A 27,672-nucleotide genomic window follows, 5' to 3' on the forward strand; every position below is an offset into this window, starting at 1 on the left:
TTATATGTGAATGCTGGGTTTATTATTATAGTTTACACTGTAACATGGACATTGGGTTCAGCAAAGATCCCTAACTCGCTGCTCGAGATCCTCCACAATGCTGGCCAGAAGAGGGGGGTCCTGGTAGAAGAGGACATAAAATTGCCTCTCCTGATTTAGGTAAGACGTCTGGATGGCCAACTTCTTACACTCCAAATCACGAAGACAGTCCAGACAGCACTGGTTAAACTGGAAGACGCTGGACGAGAGGGTCTCGAAGGAGAGCAACAGGTTCTAAAGAAGGAAAGAGAAAAAAAAAGAGAAAATACTGAACGGAGGCGCAACCGGAACCAGATATCTAAATTTGCGTAAAATTGTGACTGGTCTTCTCACTCCAAAAAACAAAAACACGCAGGGAAAGTTGGCGCGGTCACGCTGTAAATCTACTTTTAGACTTTAGAAAAAAAATTATAAAAAGGCGCAAAGTAGTGGCGCAAATGTCCGGCTGCTCATAGCTGGCGTAAAGACAAATTTCTACAGTCTGACAATTCCAAATGCGCTACATTTATTAAGAGGTGTGGGCCTTTTAATAAGTTAAGCGCAACTCTCGCCAACTACTCTCTCCAATTTTCTCTCGGGCATGTTTTCTAATCTCATACAACCCCTTTTAAAAACGCATGCTCGGCTGAAGCAACTTTTGAGGAATCAAAAAAAAAGAAAAAGTCAACCACTTCCGACGCAAGGATATAGATACGTCAGAAAATGACATGACATTGGCTGAAAGTTGGTGAGCTTGACCGCGTTACTTCTAGAGTAGAGGCCATGAAACTCCCTGTACCCCTTTGGGCTTCTTATTAATTTCTTTCAGTTGAAATCTCCAACATAGAAGTCAATGCCATTTTTCCGGACTCTACATTTGGAGAAACTGTGTGATCGTGAGCTTACAGACCTGCGGCGAACATGTTGAAAGAGCGACACCTGCTGGGCAATAGAAGAATATGAACGACACAGCCACACAAGCCAAGTAATGGCTAGGGCTCTCCACGGTCAGTTTATTTATGCAGCTATAACCTGTTCATTGCTGGAATTCAATTCAACCTCCAATAAAACACATTGTATACCAATTTACATTCATCACTGTAAACAGATATTTACTCTGTAAATGTGACCGAGCTGCAATACCAGTCACAGCCCATGGACAAGAGTGGAGCAGTTTCTGGAAAACAACAAAACGTACCCTTTAACATCGCTCTGTGCACACGTTTACTGACCGGATCTCGCAGCTGCAGGTTCCGTGTTCCCCGGCACAAGCTCTGGTGAAGTTCTTCGCAGTTTTGTTCCAGACTTATAGTTTGCGGTAGCGGACCATGAAAGACGCTGCTCAGTGACATCAGTTCCTGCACAAGAGACGCTGCCTGGCGCTGTAAAGCTTCATACTTCGGGAATAGTTCTTTTTGTCTAGATGGGTTCTCTAGCATTGCTGAAAGCCTAGGATGACGAGAGTAGAAAAGTAAAAGATAAAATAGGAAAAATATAAAGATGAGGAATACGGTGTAGAAGATCAAGCAGAAATCCAAAAGCTGCTTTAAAAATTCTGCTGGTTGCTCTTGGAAACAGACAGCGATAGCGCCACCAAAATGTCAGACATGTGACCGAACAGCCTAAAGGTATTCCCATTATTGAATGTTATCCCGTATCGATGACATAACATTCTGATCGGTGATGGTCCAACCTCTGAGATCTCCGCGATCCTGATCGTTAAGCCAGAAGTGTAACCCCTTTTTTTCCTACACAGACACGCTCTAGGCCACCAGTTGTGCAGGGAAAAACTGTGAAAAAGCAGCAACAATAAGGCAGTGTGATAACTCCATTCTTCTCAGGATCTATAGGGGTCCTAGCAGTCGGATCCCGACCGTTCACGTAACGCCAGCCAAGCTGCAGTACTGCACTATTCAAGTGAATAGGAGCAGAGCTGTAGTTCTGCATAACGGCCACTATGCAGTGTATGGAGCATTGTGAAATAACTTCTGCTGTCTGCAGGCAGCCGGTACAGCTGATCGGTGCAGGGTCCGATCAGGGCGATCAGGGACCCGCAATCAATCCTACACTGATGACCTATCCGGTGGTTAGGTCATCAGTTATTCCGGTACGGACAACCCCTTTAATAACGTGCAGTTTTAATTTTCGACTGGAAGTTTTATTTAAAATGCATAAAATAGTATTTTTTGGAAATATGAAATAGGGGACAATTCTGTTTAACTTCCGTCCAGTTTGTTGGTCTCACCTGGTCATAGAAATACGGACATGGACACTCACGGCCTATTGAAAATCCTTCTCTCGTAGGCTTCTCTGGATCTACCTGAACAATGCAATCAAAGTCTGCACTTCATAAGAAACCAGAACGAGGGCCGGGACATGAGAAATTCTTTAGAGCTTTATAATAGCAAACACCCTCGAAGGAACAAAGCAGCCTAAGTGACCTGAGAGAGTCATTAATAGAACAATCGGAAACCGTTTTCATACCTCTCACTGCAGAGACTATGACAATTCTCCCGGGACCAAGAGCCGTCCGTTTGGAGCCAGAGGAAAACGCTACTTTGCATAATAGGAAATTCAAAGACAAAATAATCAACATAATGCGAGGTGAAAAAGAACGTAAACGTCTCATGGCGGCACCCAGAGGAAAACAAGAGCAAGCAAAACAGCAGAATTACAAGCGTCTTAATGGTAGTAAATTGCAAGTCAGTTTGGAGCCTATAAATGAACCTATGGCTAGAAGTAGGTCAGAGGAAAAAGCGTGACCATCAGGGCGGGCCCCATTGGACAATGGTGGGGGCACAGGCTCTAAGTCCGTTACAATACTCCTTAAATGAGTTGTGCAGGATTAGGAAACAAAACAAAAAAAACATACCTGCTTACTTCCAGAAACCGCGCCAAACTTGTGCACGGGTTGCGTCTGATATTGCAGCTCAGCTCCATTGAAGTAAATACGGCTCAGTTGCAATACCAGACACAGCCTGTGGACAGGCGTGGCACTGTTTCTGGAAGAAAGCAGACATGTTTTTCTAATCCTGAAAAACCCCTTTAATGTTTAGAGGGGCCTGCACAAAATAATCGGAACAAAAAATGTAGACAAGTAGTTTAGAACGAGGCAAGGCACATTACTAAGCACCCGTTACCATTTTTTGCATGTATTCTACATCGCCAAGATTTTTCGGTTTGTGATTTTGGTCTAAGTTAATATAAACAGGAGTCAGCTTTATAAATCGTGTGCAACTGACCACCGGGGACATAGGAGGAACATCAAGCTACTGACCACCGGGGACATAGGAGGAACATCAAGCTACTGACCACCGGGGACATAGGAGGAACATCAAGCTACTGACCACCGGGGACATAGGAGGAACATCAAGCTACTGACCACCGGGGACATAGGAGGAACATCAAGCTACTGACCACCGGGGACATAGGAGGAACATCAAGCTACTGACCACCGGGGACATAGGAGGAACATCAAGCTACTGACCACCGGGGACATAGGAGGAACATCAAGCTACTGACCACCGGGGACATAGGAGGAACATCAAGCTACTGACCACCGGGGACATAGGAGGAACATCAAGCTACTGACCACCGGGGACATAGGAGGAACATCAAGCTACTGACCACCGGGGACATAGGAGGAACATCAAGCTACTGACCACCGGGGACATAGGAGGAACATCAAGCTACTGACCACCGGGGACATAGGAGGAACATCAAGCTACTGACCACCGGGGACATAGGAGGAACATCAAGCTACTGACCACCGGGGACATAGGAGGAACATCAAGCTACTGACCACCGGGGACATAGGAGGAACATCAAGCTACTGACCACCGGGGACATAGGAGGAACATCAAGCTACTGACCACCGGGGACATAGGAGGAACATCAAGCTACTGACCACCGGGGACATAGGAGGAACATCAAGCTACTGACCACCGGGGACATAGGAGGAACATCAAGCTACTGACCACCGGGGACATAGGAGGAACATCAAGCTACTGACCACCGGGGACATAGGAGGAACATCAAGCTACTGACCACCGGGGACATAGGAGGAACGTCAAGTTACTGACCACCGGGGACATAGGAGGAACATCAAGCTACTGACCACCGGGGACATAGGCGGAACGTCAAGCTACTGACCACCGGGGACATAGGAGGAACATCAAGCTACTGACCACTAAGGCTAGAGCAACGAAAGCTAGATGAAGAACTCAAGAAAATTTTACAAGTTAGTGAAGGAACTACTAGGGAACCATTAGTAAAACTCTTCATTAGGATATGAAGGATCTCAAAGTATATTGACAAGGTTGTAGCAGTTGAATTATCATTAAGTCCATCACTAGCTGAAGATACAATAGAAGATAGAATAGATTGCCTTTATAGCCCTACCTAACTGCTGTGTGGTCTTTGCTGTCCGTGCGTAGGGGTGTCAGCCATTGAGGTGATGATACCCGCAGATCTCTCTGCCCATGTATCCTTTTTCCAAGTTCACATAATCGGTTTCCCATCTCCACTTTTAGCCCTCGAAGATCCCGTTCAGTTTGGTGGTGTTCTCGCATTTCTACCTGTAGGCCCAGCTCCACCAACTGTAGACGTGACAACTGATTGATGATCGCTTCCGCAACTGGAGTTTGGCTTTGGTCCACCTGTGATAGTCTTTGCTTTTCGGTTTCTACCCACGCTTGATGTGCAGGTAGGCAAAACCCAAGTGAAGCTTCACACACCAGACCAGGAAGTCTCTGTGTCTGCAGGGCTTCTACCTCTGCCTCTAAGGACTGCACCTCTCTTTCCACCAGTGGCAAACGCAGAGGATCCCAAACCTGAGAAAGCAGTAAAAGGGATTTTTTTATGAGGACACAACTAGTAAAAAGTCCAAAAAAAAATCACCTGAATTTATGATTGAAGACAGATTTACATTTACTTGGGTGACAATCGACCTGTGGACTAATAGACACTATTGGCCTCTTCAACAGGTAGAAAAATATACTGTAGACTGCGGAAGTCACCATATTATACAATATACTTTGGAGCCTTATAAAGAATGGATTCTCAAACTAATAATTCCATTTACAATGTGTGAGTTATGCGAAGTAGAAACTAGATAACGGAGGTCACCCATACTAAGACCATATGCCTCCTACCTGCTCTCGAGAACTTCCATCAAGCCAGGCCAGGACCTCTATGTAGCCATTCAAGGTACCAAGAGCAATGCTCAGCTGTATTCTCTGCGATGCCCATGCTGTTCGTACCCTCTCACTTTCCTTCTCCATTTCTTGACGTGCTTTCCTTTGTACTTCCAGGTCTTCCTCTTTAACAGGTAACACTCCTTTGGCATGCTCTTCTACCTGTTCCCAACATAGATCTTCAAGCCTTACATACCCCTCCAAGTCAAGTGGAGAAAGAAAAATACTAGCAGCAGACTGGGTTGAATAATATTGCTCAAGTTCTGTTACCGTGTCTCGAAGCCTCAGGAGGGTCGAATTGCACCTCGAGTTTAGAGTCGACAATTCCTCCTTAGTGTTGCTTAACGTTTTTTCCAATTCCTTGTCCGATTTCTCCAGAGAAAGACGGTTATGGAGTAAGGTCAACCCCAAGGACTCTGTCTTGTTACGGGATTGTAGTCGATGTGCTTTAAGCATTCGCAAACTCTGAAGCTCTGATTCAAGCTCCTCCATGCTCTTCATATCTTCCATCTCCCATTCTCCATCTTCTTCATTCCCCCCTTTGCAGAGGTGTTGAAGTTCATCTGCTTCTAAAAGTGTCTGGCCAGAGTCTAAAAGGTCATCATAGGCTTCCAGCTGTTCACTGCTTAGAGCATTGCGCTGATCCACCATCTCGCAAAGCCATTCTAGGAAGTGTTCTACTTCTTCATTGCCTTCACAGAGCCAATCAAAATCTTTGCCCTTAAGATCTTGGGCACCTGGGTAACCAATCAGACGAAGCATCTCTACAAATTCCGACCCTTGTACACGTTGAGGTTCTAGTAGAAGACACGTGGATCGCTGACGGGAGAGGCTCTTTGTGAGTAGTGGAACCTGTAAAGAGGAAGAAGATTCACTTCGTTGTGTCATTAGGAGGACTCAATGGAAATATCTACTGAAACTGTACAATGTAATACTCACTAGATGCTTTGCCATTATATTCTTCCTAATGTGACTTTTCAAAAGAGTCCTGAATGTAGAGAAGGTAAATTATAAATTAACATTTAGTTAGAAAACAAGCGAACAAACCCAATAGAAGTTCAAAAGTAGCTCCGTGCTCAACCATCCCAATAACGGATGGGATTGAATCCCAAAAATACACCTCATAATACACACCACAGCCGCCGCAGAACATCATAATACACATCACAGCCGCCGCAGAACCTCATAATACACACCTCAGCCGCCGCAGAACATCATAATACACGCCTCAGCCGCCGCAGAACCTCATAATACACACCACAGCCGCCGCAGAACATCATAATACACATCACAGCCGCCGCAGAACCTCATAATACACACCTCAGCCGCCGCAGAACATCATAATACACGCCTCAGCCGCCGCAGAACCTCATAATACACACCACAGCCGCCGCAGAACATCATAATACACATCACAGCCGCCGCAGAACATCATAATACACACCACAGCCGCCGCAGAACATCATAATACACGCCTCAGCCGCCGCAGAACCTCATAATACACACCACAGCCGCCGCAGAACATCATAATACACATCACAGCCGCCGCAGAACATCATAATACACACCTCAGCCGCCGCAGAACCTCATAATACACACCACAGCCGCCGCAGAACATCATAATACACACCACAGCCGCCGCAGAACATAATACACATCTCAGCTGCTGCAGAACGTCATATCATACACCATAGACTGCACTTTGGTGCGGTTCTTACGTATCATTTATGTTTAGTTTGAAAACCAGACGTTACACATATGGAATCAGGTTTTATGAAATCTCATCCACACATTGGGCCCCATCCATACCAACAGCAACCAATTAGATTTCAGCAGCAATAAACCGCGATTTGACCGCACCGTGTGAATATATCCTTATGGAAATATTTGCACCATGTTATGGACGACATAATACTGGAATACTGACGAAAAATACGGACCAAAATATGCAAGTGTGAATGAGCCCTAGACCCGGGTTTCGATTGTGCTTAAAAATGCAGAAATGAAAACCCTGCGGCTCCCTAAATTTAAAGAGTTTCGTAAGGCTACACACATGAGCTGCGTAACTTGATGTGGGAAAATCCCAATCAAAACCGCAGGTAAACACAGTGAGGGTTTGTGCACACGACCTATTTTCAGGCATGATGGGGGTGTTTTACACCTCGAATTACACCTGAAAAGACGGCTCCATTACGTCGGCAAACATCTGCCCATTGCTTGCAATGGGTCTTACGATGTTCTGTGCAGACTGGCTTTATCCTTGTTGTGTGGAAATCCGGCCTTAAGGGTGTATTCAGACGTTGCGGTTCAGGTGCGGTTTTACTTAGATTCCGCAGCTAGCGCAGACGAGGCTCATTAATAGTCAAAAACCACAGCAGTTTTCAGTATAACCGCGTGTGGATTTTGACGTGCGGTTCTCGACCATGCGGCAAGAACTTCAATCGCAACGTCTGAATACACACTTAGGTTCCATGCACATGACCGTATTTTCATCTATCAGTAAATACGGATTTGTAGGCATCCGCAATTCATCCGTATATACGGATCCGTAAAAGAAGGAGGGTGGCTGCAAAATATGTCATCAACATGTTGCTTAGCAACGCTTCCGTAAATACGGCTGGTTTACGGATGCACATTAGTAGCCGCCCGTATTTACCGAAGCTCCCTTACACTTCTATCGGAGAGTCTGTGCCGTAATTACTGACAAGAATAGGACGGGTTCCATAACTTTTTTAGCACTCACACCCATCCGTAAAAACACTGAAAGGAGTCCGTGGCCAATAGAAATGAATGGGTCTGTAATTACTGATGAAAAATACGGTCGTGGTCGGGTCTGTTCACACGAAGCGGTCAAAACGCATTTTGCAATAATCAATGAAAAAGTCTAAACTTAGCCAATAAAGTCATGAATACGATTGTACTCGAGATCTGTAATAACGTCTCCTCCTGCGGAGCCACACAGCACACACGGCAATATTTTCGTAGCAGTATACAAACTTTTTTTTTTCATGAAATCTGCACAAACACACATGAAAAAAACAGAAACATTTCCGCACGCAACTGTTTTAAGTCTAGGACACAGCGCCCTCCGCAAGTCTGATTTCTTGCGATAGCCCCACGGTCACTTGGAGCATTTTTTGCAATTTTATCATGGCAGGTGATGCCCGGTCGCCAAAATTAGTTCAAAAGCAGAGTATAGCCTTCTTTCTCATAGCAAAAAACACGTCTCACGTTCCATTTTTCCTCCAGTTAATACTGCACTCCTGCCGACTTACATGTGAACAGGACCGAGCGCAACGATTCCCGACCACGGCTCCTCTAAACATGGGCAGGGTTTACCCGTAACACAGAAGCAGCAAGACGTATCACTCGTATAGCAGAGATAGCAAACTGCTCGTCCTGCCCAAAGATACACGACAAAACCATCAAAAAATGTCAGTCAAAACACGGAGCGGGCGGAACATTCAGCACTGTGGGGGCTCTGTCACACCTCCGGTCAGATTTGACGGGAAGATTAGCATGCAGCGCTATTGTTTTAGTCAAAACGACATAACCCGATGTACCCCATTATAAGTCAGTGGGATTCGTCGCGCACCTATTGTGTCCGTCATACTATAGATCCAAAAACCGTGACGTAGATGTGAACGGAGCCTCATACAAAGCGTTACCCAGCCTTACATCATGCGTCTTTGGGGTAAGAATGGGAGTAGGGGTTCCCTGATAGTAAACCGGCTGGGAATCATTGACAAGGATCTAATTACACGGCGTGGTCAAAACGCAGCTAAACTTCGCCACAATTATTTGATAATTGTGGAAATAAACCGCGATTTGACAACACGGTTTCAACACATCCTCTAACATTTCATATTATTGGTCTCCATCTACCTGAACGTCTCGAGGCCGTTCACAGCTCAGCCGCCTCTGGGTTGGAGTAACTTTCACTTGTGGCAGAATTAACCCATTTCACCTGAGCTCCTTATCCTCACATGAACGGAGACCGACGATCTAGTCATCTGATTGGTCAAATCGTATTTCGTAGTGATTTTAACAAAATCGCAAAAAAGCAAACCTTGTAAACGAACAGCCAACACTTGATAGTTTCGCCGGCCTGTAGTCACATCAGGGTCCATTCACACGGACAAAAAAAAGTGGCTGAAAATTACAGGGGATGTTTTCAAGGGAAAGCAGCCTCTGATTAAAGAGGCTCTGTCACCAGATTCTCAGACCCCTATCTCCTATTGCATGTGATCGGCGCTGCAATGAACAGTAACGTTTTTTGTGTTTTTTTAAAAAACGTTCATTTTTGGCCAAGTTATGAGCTATTTTATATATATGCAAATCAGCTTTGAAATGGACAACTGGGCGTGTTTTTTCGTTATGTCAAACTGGGCGTGTATTGTGTATTTAACTGGGCGTGTTTACGTGTATGACGCTGACCAATCAGTGACCAGTCAGCGTCATACACTCCTCTCCATTCATTTACACAGCACAGCGTTCTTACTAGAATGATGTGCAGCCACATACACAAGTGTCCTGATAATGAATACACATGAAATCCAGCCTGGACGTCATGTGTACTCACAATCCTGACACTTCTGAATCTTTTCTGTGAGATTCCAGCAAGCCACGCGTAATCTCGCGAGATTACGAGGTAAACGGGCGTGTGGGGGGGGGTTTGTGTGATGGCGGGCGCGTGTGTGTGTGGGGGGGTTGTGTGATGTTGGGCGCGCGTGTGTGTGTGTGGGGGGGGGTTGTGTGATGTTGGGCGCGTGTGTGTGTGTGTGGGGGGGGGGGTTGTGTGATGTTGGGCGCGTGTGTGTGTGTGTGGGGGGGGGTTGTGTGATGTTGGGCGCGTGTGTGTGTGTGTGGGGGGGGGGGGGGGTTGTGTGATGTTGGGCGCGTGTGTGTGGGGGGGTTGTGTGATGTTGGGTGCGTGTGTGTGTGTGTGTGGGGGGGGGGGTTGTGTGATGTTGGGCGCGTGTGTGTGTGTGTGTGATGTTGGGCGCGTGTGTGTGTGTGGGGGGGGGTGTGTGATGTTGGGCGCGCGTGTGTGTGTGAGGGGGTTGTGTGATGTTGGGCGCGTGTGTGTGTGTGTGGGGTTGTGTGATGTTGGGTGCGCGTGTGTGTGTGTGTGGGGGGGGGGGGTTGTGTGATGTTCGGCGCGCGTGTGTGTGTGTGTGGGGGGGGGTTGTGTGATGTTGGGCGCGCGTGTGTGTATGTGGGGGGGGGTGTGTGATGTTGGGCGCGCGTGTGTGTGTGTGGGGGGGGGGGTGTTGTGTGATGTTCGGCGCGCGTGTGTGTGTGGGGGGGGGTGTGTGATGTTGGGCGTGTGTGTGTGATGTTGGGCGGGTGTGCAGTGTGCTTGTGGGGACCTCTAATATTTATCGTGGGGAGACAGAAGTCGCTGTAGGTGAGTATGTGGGGGGGGTTGTGTGATGGCGGGCGCGTATGTGTGTGTGTGGGGGGGGGGTGTGATGTTGGGCGCGCGCGCGTGTGTGTGTGGGGGGGGTTGTGTGATGTTGGGCGCGTATGTGTGTGTGTGGGGGGGGGGTGTGTGATGTTGGGCTCGCGCGTGTGTGTGTGTGTGTGTGTGTGTGGGGGGGGGTTGTGTGATGTTGGGCGCGTATGTGTGTGTGTGGGGGGGGGGGTGTGATGTTGGGCGCGTGTGTGTGTGTGTGTGTGTGTGGGGGGGGTGTGTGATGTTGGGCGCGCGTGTGTGTGTGTGTGGGGGGGTTGTGTGATGTTGGGCGCGTGTGTGTGTGTGTGTGGGGGGGGGTTGTGTGATGTTGGGCGCGTGTGTGTGTGGGGGGGGGGGTTGTGTGATGTTGGGCGCGTGTGTGTGGGGGGGTTGTGTGATGTTGGGTGCGTGTGTGTGTGTGTGGGGGGGGTTGTGTGATGTTGGGCGCGTGTGTGTGTGTGTGATGTTGGGCGCGTGTGTGTGTGTGTGGGGGGGTGTGTGATGTTGGGCGCGCGTGTGTGTGTGTGAGGGGGTTGTGTGATGTTGGGCGCGTGTGTGTGTGTGTGGGGGGTTGTGTGATGTTGGGTGCGCGTGTGTGTGTGTGTGTGGGGGGGGGTTGTGTGATGTTCGGCGCGCGTGTGTGTGTGGGGGGGGGTTGTGTGATGTTGGGCGCGCGTGTGTGTATGTGGGGGGGGTGTGTGATGTTGGGCGCGCGTGTGTGTGTGTGGGGGGGGGGTTGTGTGATGTTGGGCGCGTGTGTGTGTGTGTGTGGGGGGGGTTGTGTGATGTTGGGCGCGTGTGTGTGTGTGTGTGTGGGGGGGGGGGTGTGTGATGTTGGGCGCGCGTGTGTGTGTGTGGGGGGGTTGTGTGATGTTGGGCGCGTGTGTGTGTGTGTGTGTGTGTGGGGGGGGGGTGTGTGATGTTGGGCGCGTGTGTGTGTGTGTGGGGGGGGTTGTGTGATGTTGGGCGCGTGTGTGTGGGGGGGTTGTGTGATGTTGGGTGCGTGTGTGTGTGTGTGGGGGGGGTTGTGTGATGTTGGGCGCGTGTGTGTGTGTGATGTTGGGCGCGTGTGTGTGTGTGGGGGGGGTGTGTGATGTTGGGCGCGCGTGTGTGTGTGAGGGGGTTGTGTGATGTTGGGCGCGTGTGGTGTGTGTGTGTGTGGGGTTGTGTGATGTTGGGTGCGCGTGTGTGTGTGTGTGGGGGGGGGTTGTGTGATGTTCGGCGCGCGTGTGTGTGTGTGTGTGGGGGGGGGTTGTGTGATGTTGGGCGCGCGTGTGTGTATGTGGGGGGGGGTGTGTGATGTTGGGCGCGCGTGTGTGTGTGTGGGGGGGGGGGTTGTGTGATGTTGGGCGCGTGTGTGTGTGTGTGTGTGGGGGGGGTTGTGTGATGTTGGGCGCGTGTGTGTGTGTGGGGGGGGGGGTGTGTGATGTTGGGCGCGTGTGTGTGTGTGTGGGGGGGGGTGTGTGATGTTGGGCGCGCGTGTGTGTGGGGGGGTTGTGTGATGTTGGGCGCGTGTGTGTGTGTGTGTGTGTGTGTGGGGGGGGGGTTGTGTGATGTTGGGCGCGCGCGTGTGTGTGTTGGCGGGCGTGTGTGATGTTGGGCGGGTGTGTGGTGGGGGGTGTGTGATGTTGGGCGGGTGTGTGTGTGTTGGCGGGCGTGTGTGATGTTGGGCGGGTGTGTGTGATGTTGGGCGGGTGTGCAGTGTGCTTGTGGGGACCTCTAATATTTATGGTGGGGAGACAGAAGTCGCTGTAGGTGAGTATAAGTATTTTGATTTTTCATATTGGTAACGTAATGGACTTTTTAAATAAAATAGTTAACGAGGATTGTGTGTGTGTGTGTGTGTGGGGGGGGTTGTGTGATGTTGGGCGCGCGCGTGTGTGTGTGTGTGGGGGGGGGGTGTGTGATGTTGGGCGTGTGTGTGTGTGTGGGGGGGGTTGTGTGATGTTGGGCGCGCGCGTGTGTGTGGGGGGGGGGTGTGTGATGTTGGGCGTGTGTGTGTGTGGGGGGGGGGTTGTGTGATGTTGGGCGCGCGCGTGTGTGTGGGGGGGGGTGTGTGATGTTGGGCGTGTGTGTGTGGGGGGGGGGGTTGTGTGATGTTGGGCGCGCGCGTGTGTGTGTGTGTGTGGGGGGGGGGTGTGTGATGTTGGGCGTGTGTGTGTGGGGGGGGGGTTGTCTGATGTTGGGCGCGCGTGTGTGTGTGTGGGGGGGGGTGTGTGATGTTGGGCGTGTGTGTGGGGGGGGGGTTGTGTGATGTTGGGCGCGCGCGTGTGTGTGTGTGGGGGGGGTTCTTATTTCAATAAAAATATTTTCTCACGTCTCTGTGGTTTTTTCAATACTTTATTAGCGCCTCAGTAATGGCGGTTGTCTGACGACGTCAAAACATGTGAAATTATTATTTAATTGTTAATGCTTCCCACCATGTGGAAGAAAAAAAAACGACAGCAAAAAAACGTAAAAAAAATATAATAAAAATAAATAACTTACTTTAAAAAAATAATAATAATTTGCGACACGTTCCCTGGAAACCCGTCCACCCCCTCCAGTGCAGGCCAAGTCATTTATGTAGTTCCACAATGCACCAAAATAAAACACAATTTGGTCCTAGTAATTACACGCAGCCGCAATTATGTTCTATTTATTTCACTTTATTTGGAGTCACGAACAGTTCATGTCAAGAACCGCAGAATATACATGTGGCTGCCGGATTCACAGACATCTTTCCACACGACCATAAACTGCAGAGACTGATAAAACGCCTCATAACAAGTCCCTTCACTTTCCCCCTGAAACACGCAAACAAGCAAAAAATCAAAGGCTAAAAAGCCGCTCTGTGTTCTACACAGCCCGCCAAAACAGAAAAGCGACCGAAAACACAATCCTCAACAATAATTGGCTCTTGCGAGTCATGTGAGCGCTGCCTCTACTGGGCCTTCTGGGAATTATAGTCCAAGTAGCCATCTTTAATAATGGACTATCTGGTGAACTGAACTACCTTACCCAGAGATCATAGCGGTAATAGTGTCGTCACACGTCGGTGAGCCAACCGGGAGGCCCCTGAGTCACGTGACGCTCTGATTTGTGGCAGCAGAAAGGTATGGCCTCATTTCTGGTATTATTCTGTATTTATGTGCGCGCCGTGTACAGTGTCGCTGCGTGCGTCATGTGACACCCGCGCTAATGGCCGCTCCCGCGTGGCTGACGTCTCGTTTCTTCCCCTGTGTCACTCATCCCATAGTAAACAATGCACGAGACACCGCAGAAAACAGCATCAGCCAACTCCAGTGACAATCCTCTATTGTATGGAAGCGGAGCCTGTGTCCGGCCGGAGATTCCGGGTCAACTGGACATAAAATGCAAACTTATTTTGCTTGTACAGATAAAGTCCACGCTCCTCCACTAAGTGATCAATCTTATAGGAGTGGACGATGCTGCCATGCTGGGAGTTGTAGTTATGCTGGTTGTTTTTTCAATATTCCGATTATATCAGGTTCTGTCTCTTTAAAGCTGTGGTTGGGCATGCTGGGAGTTGTAGTTCTACTGCTCGAGTAACATTTATGATGCTTGTTTTTTTTCTATATTCAGATTATATCAGGTCCTGTCTCTTTAAAGCAGCAGTCTGGCATGCTGGGAGTTGTAGTTTTGCAATGAGGTCATAGAATGTACGTTCACCTCCGCAATTCATTTATCTTCGTTCACACGATGCAGATTATGTGTGGATTTGCTGTGTAATGCAGTACTAGCAAAGTTAAAGGGGGTTGTCTGTGTGCTGGGTGGTCTCATACTGATTACCTATCCACGTGATAGGTCAGCCTTATATGATCGATGGGGGTCCGACACCCTGACCCCACACTGATGGCTGTTTCCCGGCACCGGATGTCCCTGCTGGACTCAGAAGGCTGCGTCACAGTGTGGCGGCTGAACTGCATTTGGAGGGAGCTGATTGGTGCGGGGTCTGGGTGTCGGAACCCCACCGATCATATACTGATGTCCGATCCTGTGGATAGGTCATCCGTATGAGAAAGCGCCCTGTGCCCGGACAACCCCTTTAATGAGGTTTTAAGTGATCGCATCTACAAGTTGCAGAACTTTTCCGCACATAAATTGACCTGCAGTGTCGATTTTTAAAATCCGCAGCTCCTCGTTTTATGGGCGCAAGCACACGTTGTGTCATTTGAGGTGGAAAATCTGCATAAAAGAAACGGGAAAAAAAAAGTGTGTGGATTTTACATTTTGATGTGGAAACAGGTGCGGATGTTACGCTGTGGATTTTGTTGCCTTTTTTTTTTTTCATAAACTTGTCTGATACAATTCTGAGACGGACACACGAGATAAACTGACATGCGGCAGATTTTAAAATTATGTGTATGTGGGGCGTTTTGTCGGGTGGAATTTCCACTTCCCTTCATACTTACCCCCTCCCTCTCTTTTGTGCGGCCACCTATGATGACGTTGCAGGCCATGTGACCGCTGCAGCCTGTGATTGGCTGCAGCGGTCACATGGGATGAATCGTCATTGTAGGAGGCCGGACTGTAGAAGAAGCAGGGAACACTGGGGGTAAGTATAACTTTTTTTTTTTCTTGCGATTTTTTATTTTTTTTTTACGACGGAATCTCTGTGATTCCGTCGCAACACTCACCACTTTGTTGCGAGTTTAAGCATCCCGTTGAATTCAATGGGGAAAACCTGAAACACAAGAGCAGCGATTCCATTAAGTGACGTGCTGCAGCTAAAGAAACCGCAACGCACGTCAGTTTATGTGCATTTTCTTCGGCAGGTTTTTTCCGCAGCGCGTGGATGAGATTTGTTGAAGTCCCGCCCACACTGCTGCTACTGTAATACGCTGCGGGTTTTCCGCAATTAAATCGTTGCGGAAACTCCACGGTGTTTACGCTGTGTCTGTTCCTACCCTAAATGCAGATTTTCCGTATCAAATTGCGCGACGTGTGTATGAAGCCTTAGTTTTCCAATACGGTAAAATAAGGATTGAAGCACTCCAGTGGGCCAAAATAGCATGAAAATTATATCACGGAGCAGTGGAAAAAATTTGCCTGTTCAGATGAATTCAGATTTCTGTGGCGCCATGATAAGGCCCCGTGCACACGGCCGAGATTTTGATCCGCAAGTACGGACTGTAAGGCTATGTTCACACTCTTAGCAAAATACGTCTGAAATTACGGAGCTGTTTTCAGGTGAAAACAGCTCCTGATTTTCAGACGTTTTTGTAACAACTCGCGTTTTTCGTGACGTATTTTACGGCCGCTATTGGAGCTGTTTTTCAAAGGAGTCAATGAAAAACGGCTCCAAAAACGTCTCAAGAAGTGACCTGCACTTCTTTTTTGCGGGCGTCTTTTTACGCACCGTATTTTGACAGCGACGCGTAAAATTAAGCCTCGTGGGAACAGAACACCGTAAAACCCATTGAAAGCAATGGGCAGATGTTTGTAGGCGTATTAGGGGCGTTTTTTCAGGCGTAAATCGAGGCGTAAAATGCCTGAATTACATCTGGAAACAGTGCGTGTGAACATACCCTAATTGCGGATCAAAGTACAGACCCGTTCATTGCTATTGCTCATGGACACCTTCCCGGATTCTATGGGAAGGTGTCCGGCCTGTAGAAAAGACCCGCAAAAATTAGGACATGTCCTATTTTTTTATTTTACGGACCGTGCTCCTATACTTTATAATGGGAGCACGGCCCACAAATGCGGATGACTGTCCGCGGCCGGCCGTGCCTGTAAAGACGGACCGTGAGTATGGGCACGGCCGTGTGCAGGGGGCCTAAGAGGGTCAGAATTTGGCGCAGGCAGCATGAATCTATGAACTGTTCCTGTCGGGTGTGAACAGTTCAGGCTGGTGGGGGAATGTTTTCTTGGCGCACCCCGGCTCCTCTAATAACAGTGGTTGACCAGTGGGGCTTACCGAAGCATCGTGGCTGACCAAGTTCATCCCTTCATGGCCGCATTTTACCCTATGACTGAGGGACACTTTAGCGGCAACTGAGAAGCGATCCTGTCCACATGCTCAATATTCCTGCAGAGCAATGTCATCACCGCGTGGAATCTGTCACGATGAATTGCTGCGGCTCTGAAGGACAGAGGAGGTTCAACGTGCTACTAGATGGGGGTCTCTAATAAAGTATCCATTCAGTGTGTGTCTCCTCTTCGTTGTTACAGACCCTGTAGTCATACACCATTATATATCCGGCCCCCACCTCTTTCTTACATTCCAAGAAGTAAAGGACAGATAGAAAGGAGTATGACTGCAGGATCAGACTACACAGAGTTTTGTTTGTAGTCTGTAACCATGGAAACAAAAGAGCATCACTTTAGTGGTGTAAATTAGCACTTCTTGGCACATTCTTGTTTTGCGCACGTTTTTTTTTTACTTTTACACTGCTCTCGCCACTTGGGAGACGCAGTGGAAGAGGGACACCCATGGGCTGACAAATATACTATAATTTTATGCTAGAAATTAGCGGAAATCTTGCTGGCTTAGATGTCAGTTTGTGGCGCACGGACAGCCAAAGATGCAACAAATTTGTTAAGGGCGTGCGTCTCCTAATTAACGTGACGTATCCTACTCCAGCGTGCTTCTCTGGCGTATAAAAAAAACAGTCTTCGTAAATCTGGGCTATAGTTCTGTATAGGTGCTGCAGACACAAAACGGCAGATCGGCTGATTGAAGGGGCCGCAGCGCTGTAAGGAGCTGTGCATTCAGTAGTGGCTGCTCCTGGTACTGCAGCTCTTTGAAGCTTAGTCCCATTCAAGTCAATGGGACTGAGCTGCAGTACCAGGCACATCCACTACTGAATGTAAGGAGCTGTGCCTGGTAAGCAATGAAGAGGAGCACCGCGGCCCCCTTCAATCAGCTGATCAATGAGGGTGCCGAGAATCAGAGCCCCACCGATCTGATATCTCAGTATATCAGTATCAACGTTCCAGAAAACCTCTTAAATTCTGAATACTGAAACTTTACAACAACACATCACCTCTTGTTTTGCAGAGAACCGTACAATTGGGAGTTTACGGCACTGCAGGGCCCGGTGCTGAGTGATGGTGAGTAATCCTGTCTGTCCTCTCCGTGCGTGGATTCTCAAGTAGTTGCACCATGATGGAGACAAGATGGCCGGCACAGTCCTACCTTCGTCTCTCCTCAGCTGCATTGTCCAAAAAGGAAAACAAGCCGTGCCCAATGGGAATATTGTAAAATATAAATTGCTCTCTTAGAGTATATGGACGGTTATATTCTAGTATGGAGCCGTGTTTACCTCGTATACAACAATGGGGCGGGAAGCAGGGATCTGTATTTTGAGCCCCCATTGTCTTATATGAGGTCAATACGGCTTCGTAATAGGACATGTACCTGGCGAAATCTCATTCATCTCTAGTTATAAATAAAATGTTATTACACATCTGAATATATATGACTATACTGACTGCGAACAACCAATCACGCGGTCTCCTCTGTCGCAGGATGTAGGCGTTCAAGATTTTGAGGATATCGTGGTCTATTTTTCTGAAGAGGAATGGGGTTTCCTGAGAGAGGAGCAGAAGAGACTTTACAAAGAAGTGATGATGGAGAATTACAAGACTCTGTGTTCCCTGGGTGAGGAAACAAAAAATAACTAACTTTGCCGTTTAATCGAAGGAATTTCCTTATCGGATATCGCCGCTCAGTCTTCTGCTTTTGGTCAAGTGAAATTCCACAATTTATTACACTAAACCCGCAATGTTCACTCTAAAGGGATATTCCGGTCTTTAAAAATTGTGTGCAGGTGGTATAACTGCAGTGAGATTAGTCCCTTACTAATGTGCTGTCTGTAGCTAAAATGCCTCTGTAAACCAATCCCTCATGCAGTCACAGGACCTGCCTATCGTGCTTGTGTGACGTCCACTGAACACGTGGTTATCTCCCCTCTCCCACTTCCTGTAGTATGGGACGTCACACGTCACATGCCTCTTATCTCCAGTTCTCCTTGCCTCCTCCCTCCCTGTCTCTGGAGGGATCATGTTTCACATGCTGTGCAGCAGATGGTATAGACCCAATGCTGCACAGACCTGGGCAATATAATGAAATAAAAAATAACGTCTGCTGAGCTATAGAGATGTCATCTGGTGAGAATTCAGACATAAATAGTCACTTTGTTTTTTAATAAGCTCAGAAAATCCCTTTAAGGCCTCATGCACACGGCCATGCCCGTAATCATTGCAGGCGCGGCCGTCCGCATTTTCATGCCGTGCTCCCATACAAAGTATGGGAGTATGGCCTGTAAAAAACGAAAAGCAGAGCATGCTCCGTAATTTCCGGCACGGTTCTACTGCACGGACACCCTTCTGTAGCTATACAGAAAGGTGTCCACAACCAATAGAACCGGGCGGGTCCATAATTGTGGACCGTATTGCGGTCCGCAATTACGGAGATTTTTTACGGTCGCGTGCTTGGGGCCTAAGTCTAAGGCTTCACAATGAGACCCCTGCAATTCCCGGTAAATTTGCACCATTACTATGATCTTACAACCATCACAGAAGATCTTTCGTGGGTGGATTTTTTTGTCATTTGGATGGAGCTCTTCCACCTACAAATACTCGTGTTTGGTTAAACCTGTATATAATGGTGTGTGTTACTCGTGGTTACTCGTCAACGTTTCTAATGATTCCAGGTAGTTTCTATTTGAAGCCAGAATTAATATCCAAGATTGAACGAGGAAAGGAGCCCTGTGTGAAGGACCAGGCCCTGCACGATGGAGACATCCCCATAGGTAAGTTTGGAGAAAGTTTTTGAGCATCATTCTGTAAAAGTTTTTGGTTCTCTGTTCTATGAAGTTCTATCACTGTTCAATTTTTTTTACCTGAGTCGTTAACAAAATTCCGTCAGTCCGTCAGTCCTCCAGTCCATGCACCACCACTGCTTTTTAGTACCAGCAATTTTCTGGTAAGGCAAATACACTTACATTTTGGCCCATTCAAGTGCATGGACTCCCAATATTCAATTAATTGCTGGAACGTCAAGTTAGACGTGAATTTATAATAATAATAATAATAATTAAAACGGAGGGGGGAGTGGTTGGTGTCAGGGCGTCAAACCCTCGGATTATCAGAATAACTTTTTATGGCCTGGCTCCGCTCGGCACCACAAGTGTCCACAGTCGCTTTGAGTATGAAGTATTCCCGCTTTCTTATCATATGAATGATGTGTATTGTTCTTTATATCTCCAGCCTACTTCATTATAAAGCCTGACTTTATATCCAAGCTTCCAGAAGTATTGCATGACGATGACGAAACAGGTTAGTGTTATTTGGAGGACTAATGAAGGGGTCAGAAATTAAATATGATGGAACGGATGTTGGAAATTTTTGTCAATCTGAAATATCTGCCGGTCTGGCACGTCCACTCTCTTGTATAAATGCATCTTATCTCACTTTAAGCAACGCTCTGCGCCAAACTATTACACTGGGATATGTCTAGTACGTGCCCTGAGGGGGCAGAGCATCACACAGGCACTGATAGAACACCAAAGAGAGAATACGTGTGTCATGCCCGCCCCTTCAGGCCATGGACTCGACCGGTGTCACGACTTTGGGGAAAGTGGACCCACGGGGCCACTCCGCCGTAATGGATTAGCAGCCTGTCAAATGGAATGTCAATGATATTCACTCGGGCGAGAGTACCTGGATGACTGGCTTGTGCTGGATAATCAGAAACTGGCTTGTGCCGGACTATCGGAAGCAGGCTTGTGCTGGTTAACTGGACTTGTCTCGGATACAGGACGCCGGAACTGTAGTCGTCTCGCACAATTGACTTGGCACAGACACTGGACACGGACACTGAACTTGTCTCAGACAATAGGCACACCGGACGATGGGCTTGACACCGAACAAGGATACAGGATAACGGCTAGGGAACCTTTGTAGACCAATACAGGGTTAGATACAATATTGCTCAGGCAATGTGGAAGTGGGCAGGGTTCTTCTTAAAGTCCTGGGTGTGCAGGGATTGGTCAGGTACAAAGTTCCTGGTGCGCGCGCTGGCCCTTTATGACTGTCGACAAGTGCGCGCACCCTAGGGGCATCAGCAGGAGGAAACAACAGTGTGCCCCATCGTCTCAGAGGAAGGAGATGCCGGCCGGGTTTCAGAGTCCTGCGGCTGCCGATAACTGGGTAGTGCCGGCGGTCAGCAACAAACAGTGTATTCGTTTCCCCCCGAGTGTTCCTTTAAGGCACAAATTATACATTATTTCTTCTCTTGTTTATTCATCAGCCTCCTAACCATCTAAGCTGGCATTGGATATCGGGGAGCTGTCAGCCGTCCGCTATCATCCCGACACCCCCATTATTCGGCTTTGCTAATGTGTTGTTATTTTTAGTAGAGCAGCGGAAAGTGGCTTCCGGGCAACTCTGAATCAGCCAGGTTAAAATCCAAATTCAGACCTTCGCTGACATTAGATTGTCATCAAATTGAGTCAAAGTTAATGGAGTCTGCCAATATAAATGTAACATCTATGGCAGGTAAAGAAATCAGAGATAGTAGCATAGTGTCCTTCACTAGTCTTATTTTGTGTGGTGATGTCTCTCGAATATATAGCTGACGAGATGGACCACCTTGTCTTTGAAGGGGTTTACAGGAATGGGGCTGAGCTGAAATACCACACACAACCTACGGATGTGCTGTTTTTGTAAGAAAGCATCTAAGTTCTTCTAATACTGGACTACTCCTTTAAATGAGAACAAAGACTGTTTTTCTTAAATCCGGTGGGTTATTTCTCTTGTGTATTTACAGACTGTGTCTACCTGGAAATTGATTCTGATTCAGAGACAGAACTGGAAGGGGAATTTTACACAAGCGATCCATTAGAAATAGAAGATGACGGCCTCTCAGGTTAGTGATATCGGTTTCTATTCGTAGAAATTGTTTACATTTTGTGATTGATATTGAATTGGGGACCGATTTATTATCGAGTGTAATATTTTTTTATATTCTTCTCTTGTATACAGACTGTATCTATATGGGACCTGAAGAGTTGTCATTGCCTGAACCACGTATACAGCCAAGTGTGAGGGACGCAGCGCTATGCGAGGATGAAAACGCGTCAGGTAAGAACAAAACAAAAGCATCGTCAGGCGCCGCTTGTAGCTGCTGTACGGACCAATATTCTTAGGGGTAGATATGAAAAATAAATGTAACCAGAGGTCGCAATGACGCCTGTATGGGTCGGCGGTGCTGGTAATGTTTATTACTGCTGCCCAATGCTCTGCCTATTTTATTATAATAGATCGTAACGTAATCACTTCTCATATGATATATCGCAGTTTGATGAGCATTCATTCATCTAAGCAGTGTTGTGTGGTTTGTATAGATTGTGTATATCTGGAGTCGGAGGATGAGACAACTGCCGAACAAGTAAAAGAAACAAGAGTGGCAGATGAGGATGATGATGACGATGAGGATGATGATGATGATGACGATGAGGATGATGATGATGACGATGAGGATGAAGATGATGAAGAAGATGAAGACAGCTCGTCTGGTAAGTAGAGAACACAGGTTGTGAGTGTCTTCGGCTTTAACCCTGAACATAGAAAAAAAAAAATGTAATAGGTAGAGAAAAAATAGAGCAACTGATGTTTAATGTGAACAATCTAAGACCAAAGATCTCCGAACATAATTAAGGCCTTGTTCACAACACCGTTTTTTTTCCTTCCTTCGGAGGTATACAACGGGAGGAGTCCAATGTATTCCATTGTGTAGGCATACACTGGGATACGTCGCCCGAACACCCCAAGCGCAGTGCTACTTTAAGAGCTGAGCCCGGGTAAGCCCGTGACGTCACTGTCCATACAGTGATATCAGGGGCTTTGCACTACGGAATCTCCGGCCTGAGCATCGCAAGTGCTGTGGACTCCAGGACTGAAGGAGCCCCTGACATCACTGTCCATATATGGACAGTAACGGACACGCCAAACGTAGGGCCAACATTCTGAATTCTATTTAAAATTGAGTAAAACGATATGATACCTTTTAAATAGAATTTTAGTGGTTACTTTAAATTTTAGCTCGATACCATGTAGCATTCAAGGTTTACATTTTGTGGGCTTCACCTTACAGGATTGCTCCGAAAGTTTTATTTAGTGGAGTGGAGCTAAAATGCAAGAAGTGACGGCATACATACCATATAGGCAGCTATTGTGGCAAACTGGAAGGGGGCACCAGCTCGGGTTGGTTTCTGCCCCTTACCTCATGGGCAGTCAAGGAAAGCAGTGGCACAACGAGACCAACATCATCGGTTAGAGCGCCAGCGTGTCGTAAAACACTTGAGGGGGGGGGGGGGAACGACCTTTTTAACTTTTGGGCAGACTTCAGACATGAGTGCTGCAATACAGCTGCTGTGCTGAAACGGGGGGAGGACTGCGGCAAATACAGCTCTGGTGCCCTCAGGGGACGGACTACGAGTGTGAAATGAGATCCTGGCTAGAGAAAACTGCGTTTTACATACCGTACTTTTATTGATCTGATTATTTTGAATGCGTTTCACACTTATTTCCCAGTCTCAAGTCCTTGTTTTACACTTTACAACATGTTTCTTATTTATGAAGATTGTGTCTATGTGGAAACAGAAACAAATCCTGCGACTGAGCGGCAAAAACGGACATCGGTGAAGTATGAAGACCCGTATGATGAAGACCAAGACGTGGATGTGGGTGAGTGTCAGACATAGATTATGGATCTCATAAAGTGCTTAGACTTTTGTCACTTAGGCCCCATGCACACGAATGTGCTTTTGCGGCCGCAATTCCCCCGAAAATCCACGGGAGAATTGCGGCCCCATTCATTTCTATGGGGCCATGCACACGACCGTAGTTTTTACGGTCTGTGCATGGCCCAGGAGGTCCGGGCTCATTGAAAATAATGGCCGCGGCCATGTTCGTTGCCTGCGATTTGCGGGCAGCTTGCGGCTGACAGTCCGCTGCCGGCCGACCCAAAAATCACGGCCGTGCACATGGCTACGGTCGTGTGCATGAGGCCTTAGTTGGTTGGTTGCAATGTCTCCAGTATCTCCTAATGCCTCGAGATGGCAGTGAATCCGTCATAGTCGTAAATCCGAATATTCAGCGAGGTAATAAAGGCCGTGACGATGGACCTCGCCCTCCATATCTGTGAGCCTCGTGACGGGTGATCCATTTATACTGAGAGATAAAACACGTTCTTACCTGTCATCTCGTTTCAATATATCGTAACTCTACTGAATTGCATGGCCGTCTCTGGCCATATTTACTGCTGGGGCTCCACGTCCTGAATGGGGCACGTTTGTTAATTCGATTACGTCGGAGAATTTTTCGTTTAGCATTGTCCTTTATGTATTGCGGATATTCCCACCATTACGTAAAGGGGTTCTGAGCGAATAATTGTATGGGACAAGTTGTAGGATCAGTTGTAAAATTGTTCAACATCTGATTGGTTCTCAGGGACCTGATAAGGTTTGATATAACACAAGAAATGCCCGCACCATTATCTCATGTTATTATCTCTCCCGCACCCCTTTTTTCTGCGCATATTTTATAGATAAATGGATAGTTTGTCACTTTTTTTCTCCCGTTTTGCAGATGATGACCCGTTTATACCACACACTGATCCACCTCGGACTGGTCGCTGGGAGCCCAAGATGCTCAATGGGATTGTTCGTGGTAAGGGAGGACTATGACTTTATTATTCCAGCAGCGAATTGAACGCTGTGATAATTATGTAGGGTCCGCCTCAGGAACCCACTGAAAATGGATGCCGATGCGCGGCGTTCCGGACACTTTCATACCCTGTATACAAATAACGGCCTGAAATAATTCTATCATGTTCGACACGGCACAAGAGGGTGAAGCATTAACGCTGCTGTGCACAAGTGCAAAGTGTTTATGTACAGGGAGCGTTCATGTTCTCCGAGTCACGGAGGTGCGTGATTATAATATGTAACGTGCACTTCCATGATAGATTCTTTTTAAAGTCTAACATTCAGACGTGCCTGCGGATCACCCCAATGTATCTCCCCCACACCCGTATCACACTCACCCAGGTCCAGGAAGAGATATGTGACTATAGAGCTGCTGTCCCTGTACTGCCGGTGACATTGTGGCTGCCGGTGACATTGTGGCTGCCGGTGACATTGTGGCGGCTGGTGGTTTTCTTAACTTGACCAACAAAATAGCAAAATCCCCAAAAAAGATAGTCTTGGTCTGCACATCCGCTTTTTTGAGTCTAGCCTCGTGCACACAGGGTCCCTGTTGCTATGTACTATGAAGCCGTATACCACCATGTAGCGCTCCGCACGGCATTATATTATGTAGAGTTTCTCTTCTAGAAGTAATGCCTGCAAGGAAGAACCGCTCCGTAAGGGCCTGTTCACATCACCGTTCGCTTTCCATTCCGGGGTTCCGTCGGAGGTTTCCGTCGGGTGAACCCCGCAATGGAAAGTGAAAGTGACGGCACAGCTTCCGTTTCAGTCACCATTGATCTCAATGGCGACGGAAACATCGCTAATGGTTTCCGTTCGTCACCATTCCGGCTGGTTTCCGTTTTTTACGATGGAATCAATAGCGTGATTAGACTCCAATTTTAATATTTATTAAACCTAAGAGGAAAAAAAAACCAAAGACTTCAGGTGGGAATAACCCTTTAAATTTATGCTTCTTTTTTTTTTTTTTTTTTTTAGATCGGATTATTGAAGATGTCGTTGTTCCAATAAATGGTAATACGGATTCGCCAAACAATAATCTGTTGAATGTGTGGTACGTGAAAAGAGTAGAAAACGAGACGACCGAACACCAAGAAGTGATCGTTCCAGGATCTCCTCCTATTGAACATTGTAAAGAGAACGGCCCCCGAGGCGGCGCTTACCCCGACGCGTTCTTAAAGGACGATGCGGCCAATGAATCCGATTACATCACCGACTTAAAGTTCACCTGCCCCTTGTGTCCTGAAGTGTTCTCCAGTGTATCCAAGTTTTTTGAACATCAGAAGATCCATGAGCCAAAAACTCCGGTTTGCCCGGAATGCGGCGCGCGCTTCAGCGACTCGACGGCTTTAGAGCGACATCTATTACTGCACATAGAAGAGAAGATCCAGGTGTGTCAGGAGTGCGGCCAGTGTTTTACCACCCACTCCGCACTGGAAATACATATGAAAACTCACAAAGGGGATAAGCAGTGGTCCTGCCCCGATTGTGGTAAATTCCTTTATTCAAAGTCAGGACTGGATAGACATCGGCTAATACACGTCCGAGACAAGCCCGTCCCGTGTCCTCGGTGTGGCAAATGTTTCATCAAGCAGACAAACTTTGAGATGCACCTGCGGCTCCACGACGGAGAAGAATATTATCCCTGTACCCAGTGCGAAAAGTTATTCAGCACCAAGGCTGCCTGCGAGAGACACATACGAGCGCATACGATGGAGAGACCCCATGGCTGTCCGCAGTGCGGTAAACGTTTCCTGTATAACGGCTGCCTGATCAAGCACATGAGGGTGCACACCGGAGAGAAACCTTACGTCTGCCCGGATTGCGGTCGGCGCTTTGCTCAAAGTTCCAGCCTCAATTGTCACCGGCGACTTCATGAAGACGAGAAACCGTACGTTTGTCAGGAATGCAACAAATGTTTCGTCAAGAAATTCAATTTTGAAATGCATCTGAAAATTCACGCAAAGGGGAAATTGCTGGCGGAAATGGCCCAATTGCGGCGTGAAGATATCTCCCATGTCGTGCCAACTGCGGCCAACGCCAAAAGCAAGGAGCCGAGAAGTGGAAAACGTGATATCGATGACGGAGCGTTAGGCGGAAGGTCTCGTCTAGATGTCTCGCTGAAGAATGGAACGTTTGGAGACGTCCCACCCGATGAGAACCCTCTAGACTCCTCCCATCGAGATGGTCCGTTTCGCGAGAGGTCTTTTATAGACGTCTTATACAATGATAGGTCTACTGAAGATGTCCGCTTCACCGAGAGGCCTGTTATACGTAAGACGTCTGAAGGGATCCCATTGAACGAGCGGCATGTTACCATCAAGGATGAGCCCCGTGAAGATGTCCCGTTTAAGGAAAGGCCCATTGGAGATTTCCCATTTGACAGGAGGAATGTTATGGATGTTTCATTCAACGGTAGACGTGTAGGAGACGCGGCATTCGATAAGAGGTTTATTACAGACGTCTCCCTGAACAGCTGGCCTGCTGAAGATCTCTCATTTATCGAGGACCCTTTTATAGATATTTCATCTAACGAACAGTCTATTGGACATCACTCGTTTCTACAGATTCCTTCGAGCCACGTCTATTATAATGAGCAGGATATTCTGGACATGTCACGTAGCCATGACCCTGACAGCGATGGCTCGTTTATAGAGAGTCCTGGGATGGACGGCTCATTTGGCAGCAACTCCGGAAACTCGAAAGCCGAGGAGAAGCAGCATGTTTGCCGAGAGTGTGGGAAAAGTTTTCCGTATAATGGATGTTTGGTGAAACATCTCAGGACTCACACGGGAGAGAAGCCGTTTCCTTGCAACGAATGCGGAAAATCTTTTGCGCAAACCTCGACCCTGAATTGTCACAAAAGGACTCACACGGGAGAGAGGCCGTACATCTGTCCTCAGTGCGGTAAAGGTTTCACCAGTCAGTCTCATGTCGCCCGGCATCAAGCGATTCACAACGTAAACCGAACGTTTTTATGTAACGGGTGCGGGAAAGAGTTTTCCCAGAGGTCCTACCTTTTAAAGCATCAGAAGAGGATGACTTGTTCACAGACGCTCTGAGCTGATGGATTGTACTTTTATATAAATATATATCATATTTACATTATAACAGAATTGTTGTTTTTTATACTTTTTAATGAATACTATAAAAATTCGATTTTGTTTTTTTGTTTTTTATGGCAAAACTTTTTTTTAAAGAGGATCCGTCAGTTCTCCGGACACGTCTGGTTTAGTCTTTTTTTTCTTGCATTCTCCATAAAGTAACTGTTTTGGAGCGT

General features: G+C 47.4%; 2 protein-coding genes across 6 annotated transcripts; one reads left to right on the forward strand and one right to left on the reverse strand.

Moving 5' to 3' along the window:
- On the reverse strand, window positions 1-14,014 carry LOC142659898 (HAUS augmin-like complex subunit 3). 2 transcript variants are annotated; one of them, XM_075836452.1, is made up of 6 exons: window positions 13,672-14,014; window positions 6,153-6,201; window positions 5,172-6,065; window positions 4,420-4,850; window positions 1,251-1,467; window positions 1-273 (listed from the first exon to the last, which is right to left on the reverse strand). In XM_075836452.1, the coding sequence occupies exons 1-6, from the start codon at window positions 13,680-13,682 to the stop codon at window positions 58-60; spliced, it is 1,818 nt and encodes a 605-aa protein (XP_075692567.1). In that variant the 5' UTR covers window positions 13,683-14,014; the 3' UTR covers window positions 1-57. The 2 variants fall into 2 exon arrangements, with proteins under 2 accessions (XP_075692567.1, XP_075692568.1); XM_075836453.1 differs by lacking the exon at window positions 6,153-6,201.
- LOC142659896 (uncharacterized) lies at window positions 13,706-27,560 on the forward strand. 4 transcript variants are annotated; one of them, XM_075836449.1, is made up of 11 exons: window positions 13,706-13,766; window positions 17,678-17,730; window positions 18,148-18,280; window positions 19,335-19,433; window positions 19,891-19,959; window positions 21,452-21,550; window positions 21,667-21,765; window positions 22,029-22,199; window positions 23,266-23,370; window positions 24,274-24,354; window positions 25,371-27,560. In XM_075836449.1, exons 2-11 carry the CDS (start codon window positions 17,728-17,730, stop codon window positions 27,452-27,454), a joined length of 2,943 nt encoding a protein of 980 aa, XP_075692564.1. In that variant the 5' UTR covers window positions 13,706-13,766; window positions 17,678-17,727; the 3' UTR covers window positions 27,455-27,560. The 4 variants fall into 4 exon arrangements, with proteins under 4 accessions (XP_075692564.1, XP_075692560.1, XP_075692563.1 ...); XM_075836445.1 differs by lacking the exon at window positions 13,706-13,766 and adding an exon at window positions 13,780-14,161; XM_075836448.1 differs by lacking the exon at window positions 13,706-13,766 and adding an exon at window positions 14,180-14,333.
- Window positions 27,561-27,672: the final 112 nt, after the last annotated feature.

The sequence above is a fragment of the Rhinoderma darwinii genome, chromosome 8, assembly GCF_050947455.1.
Source record: "Rhinoderma darwinii isolate aRhiDar2 chromosome 8, aRhiDar2.hap1, whole genome shotgun sequence".
Classification (NCBI taxonomy): Eukaryota; Metazoa; Chordata; class Amphibia; order Anura; family Rhinodermatidae; genus Rhinoderma; species Rhinoderma darwinii.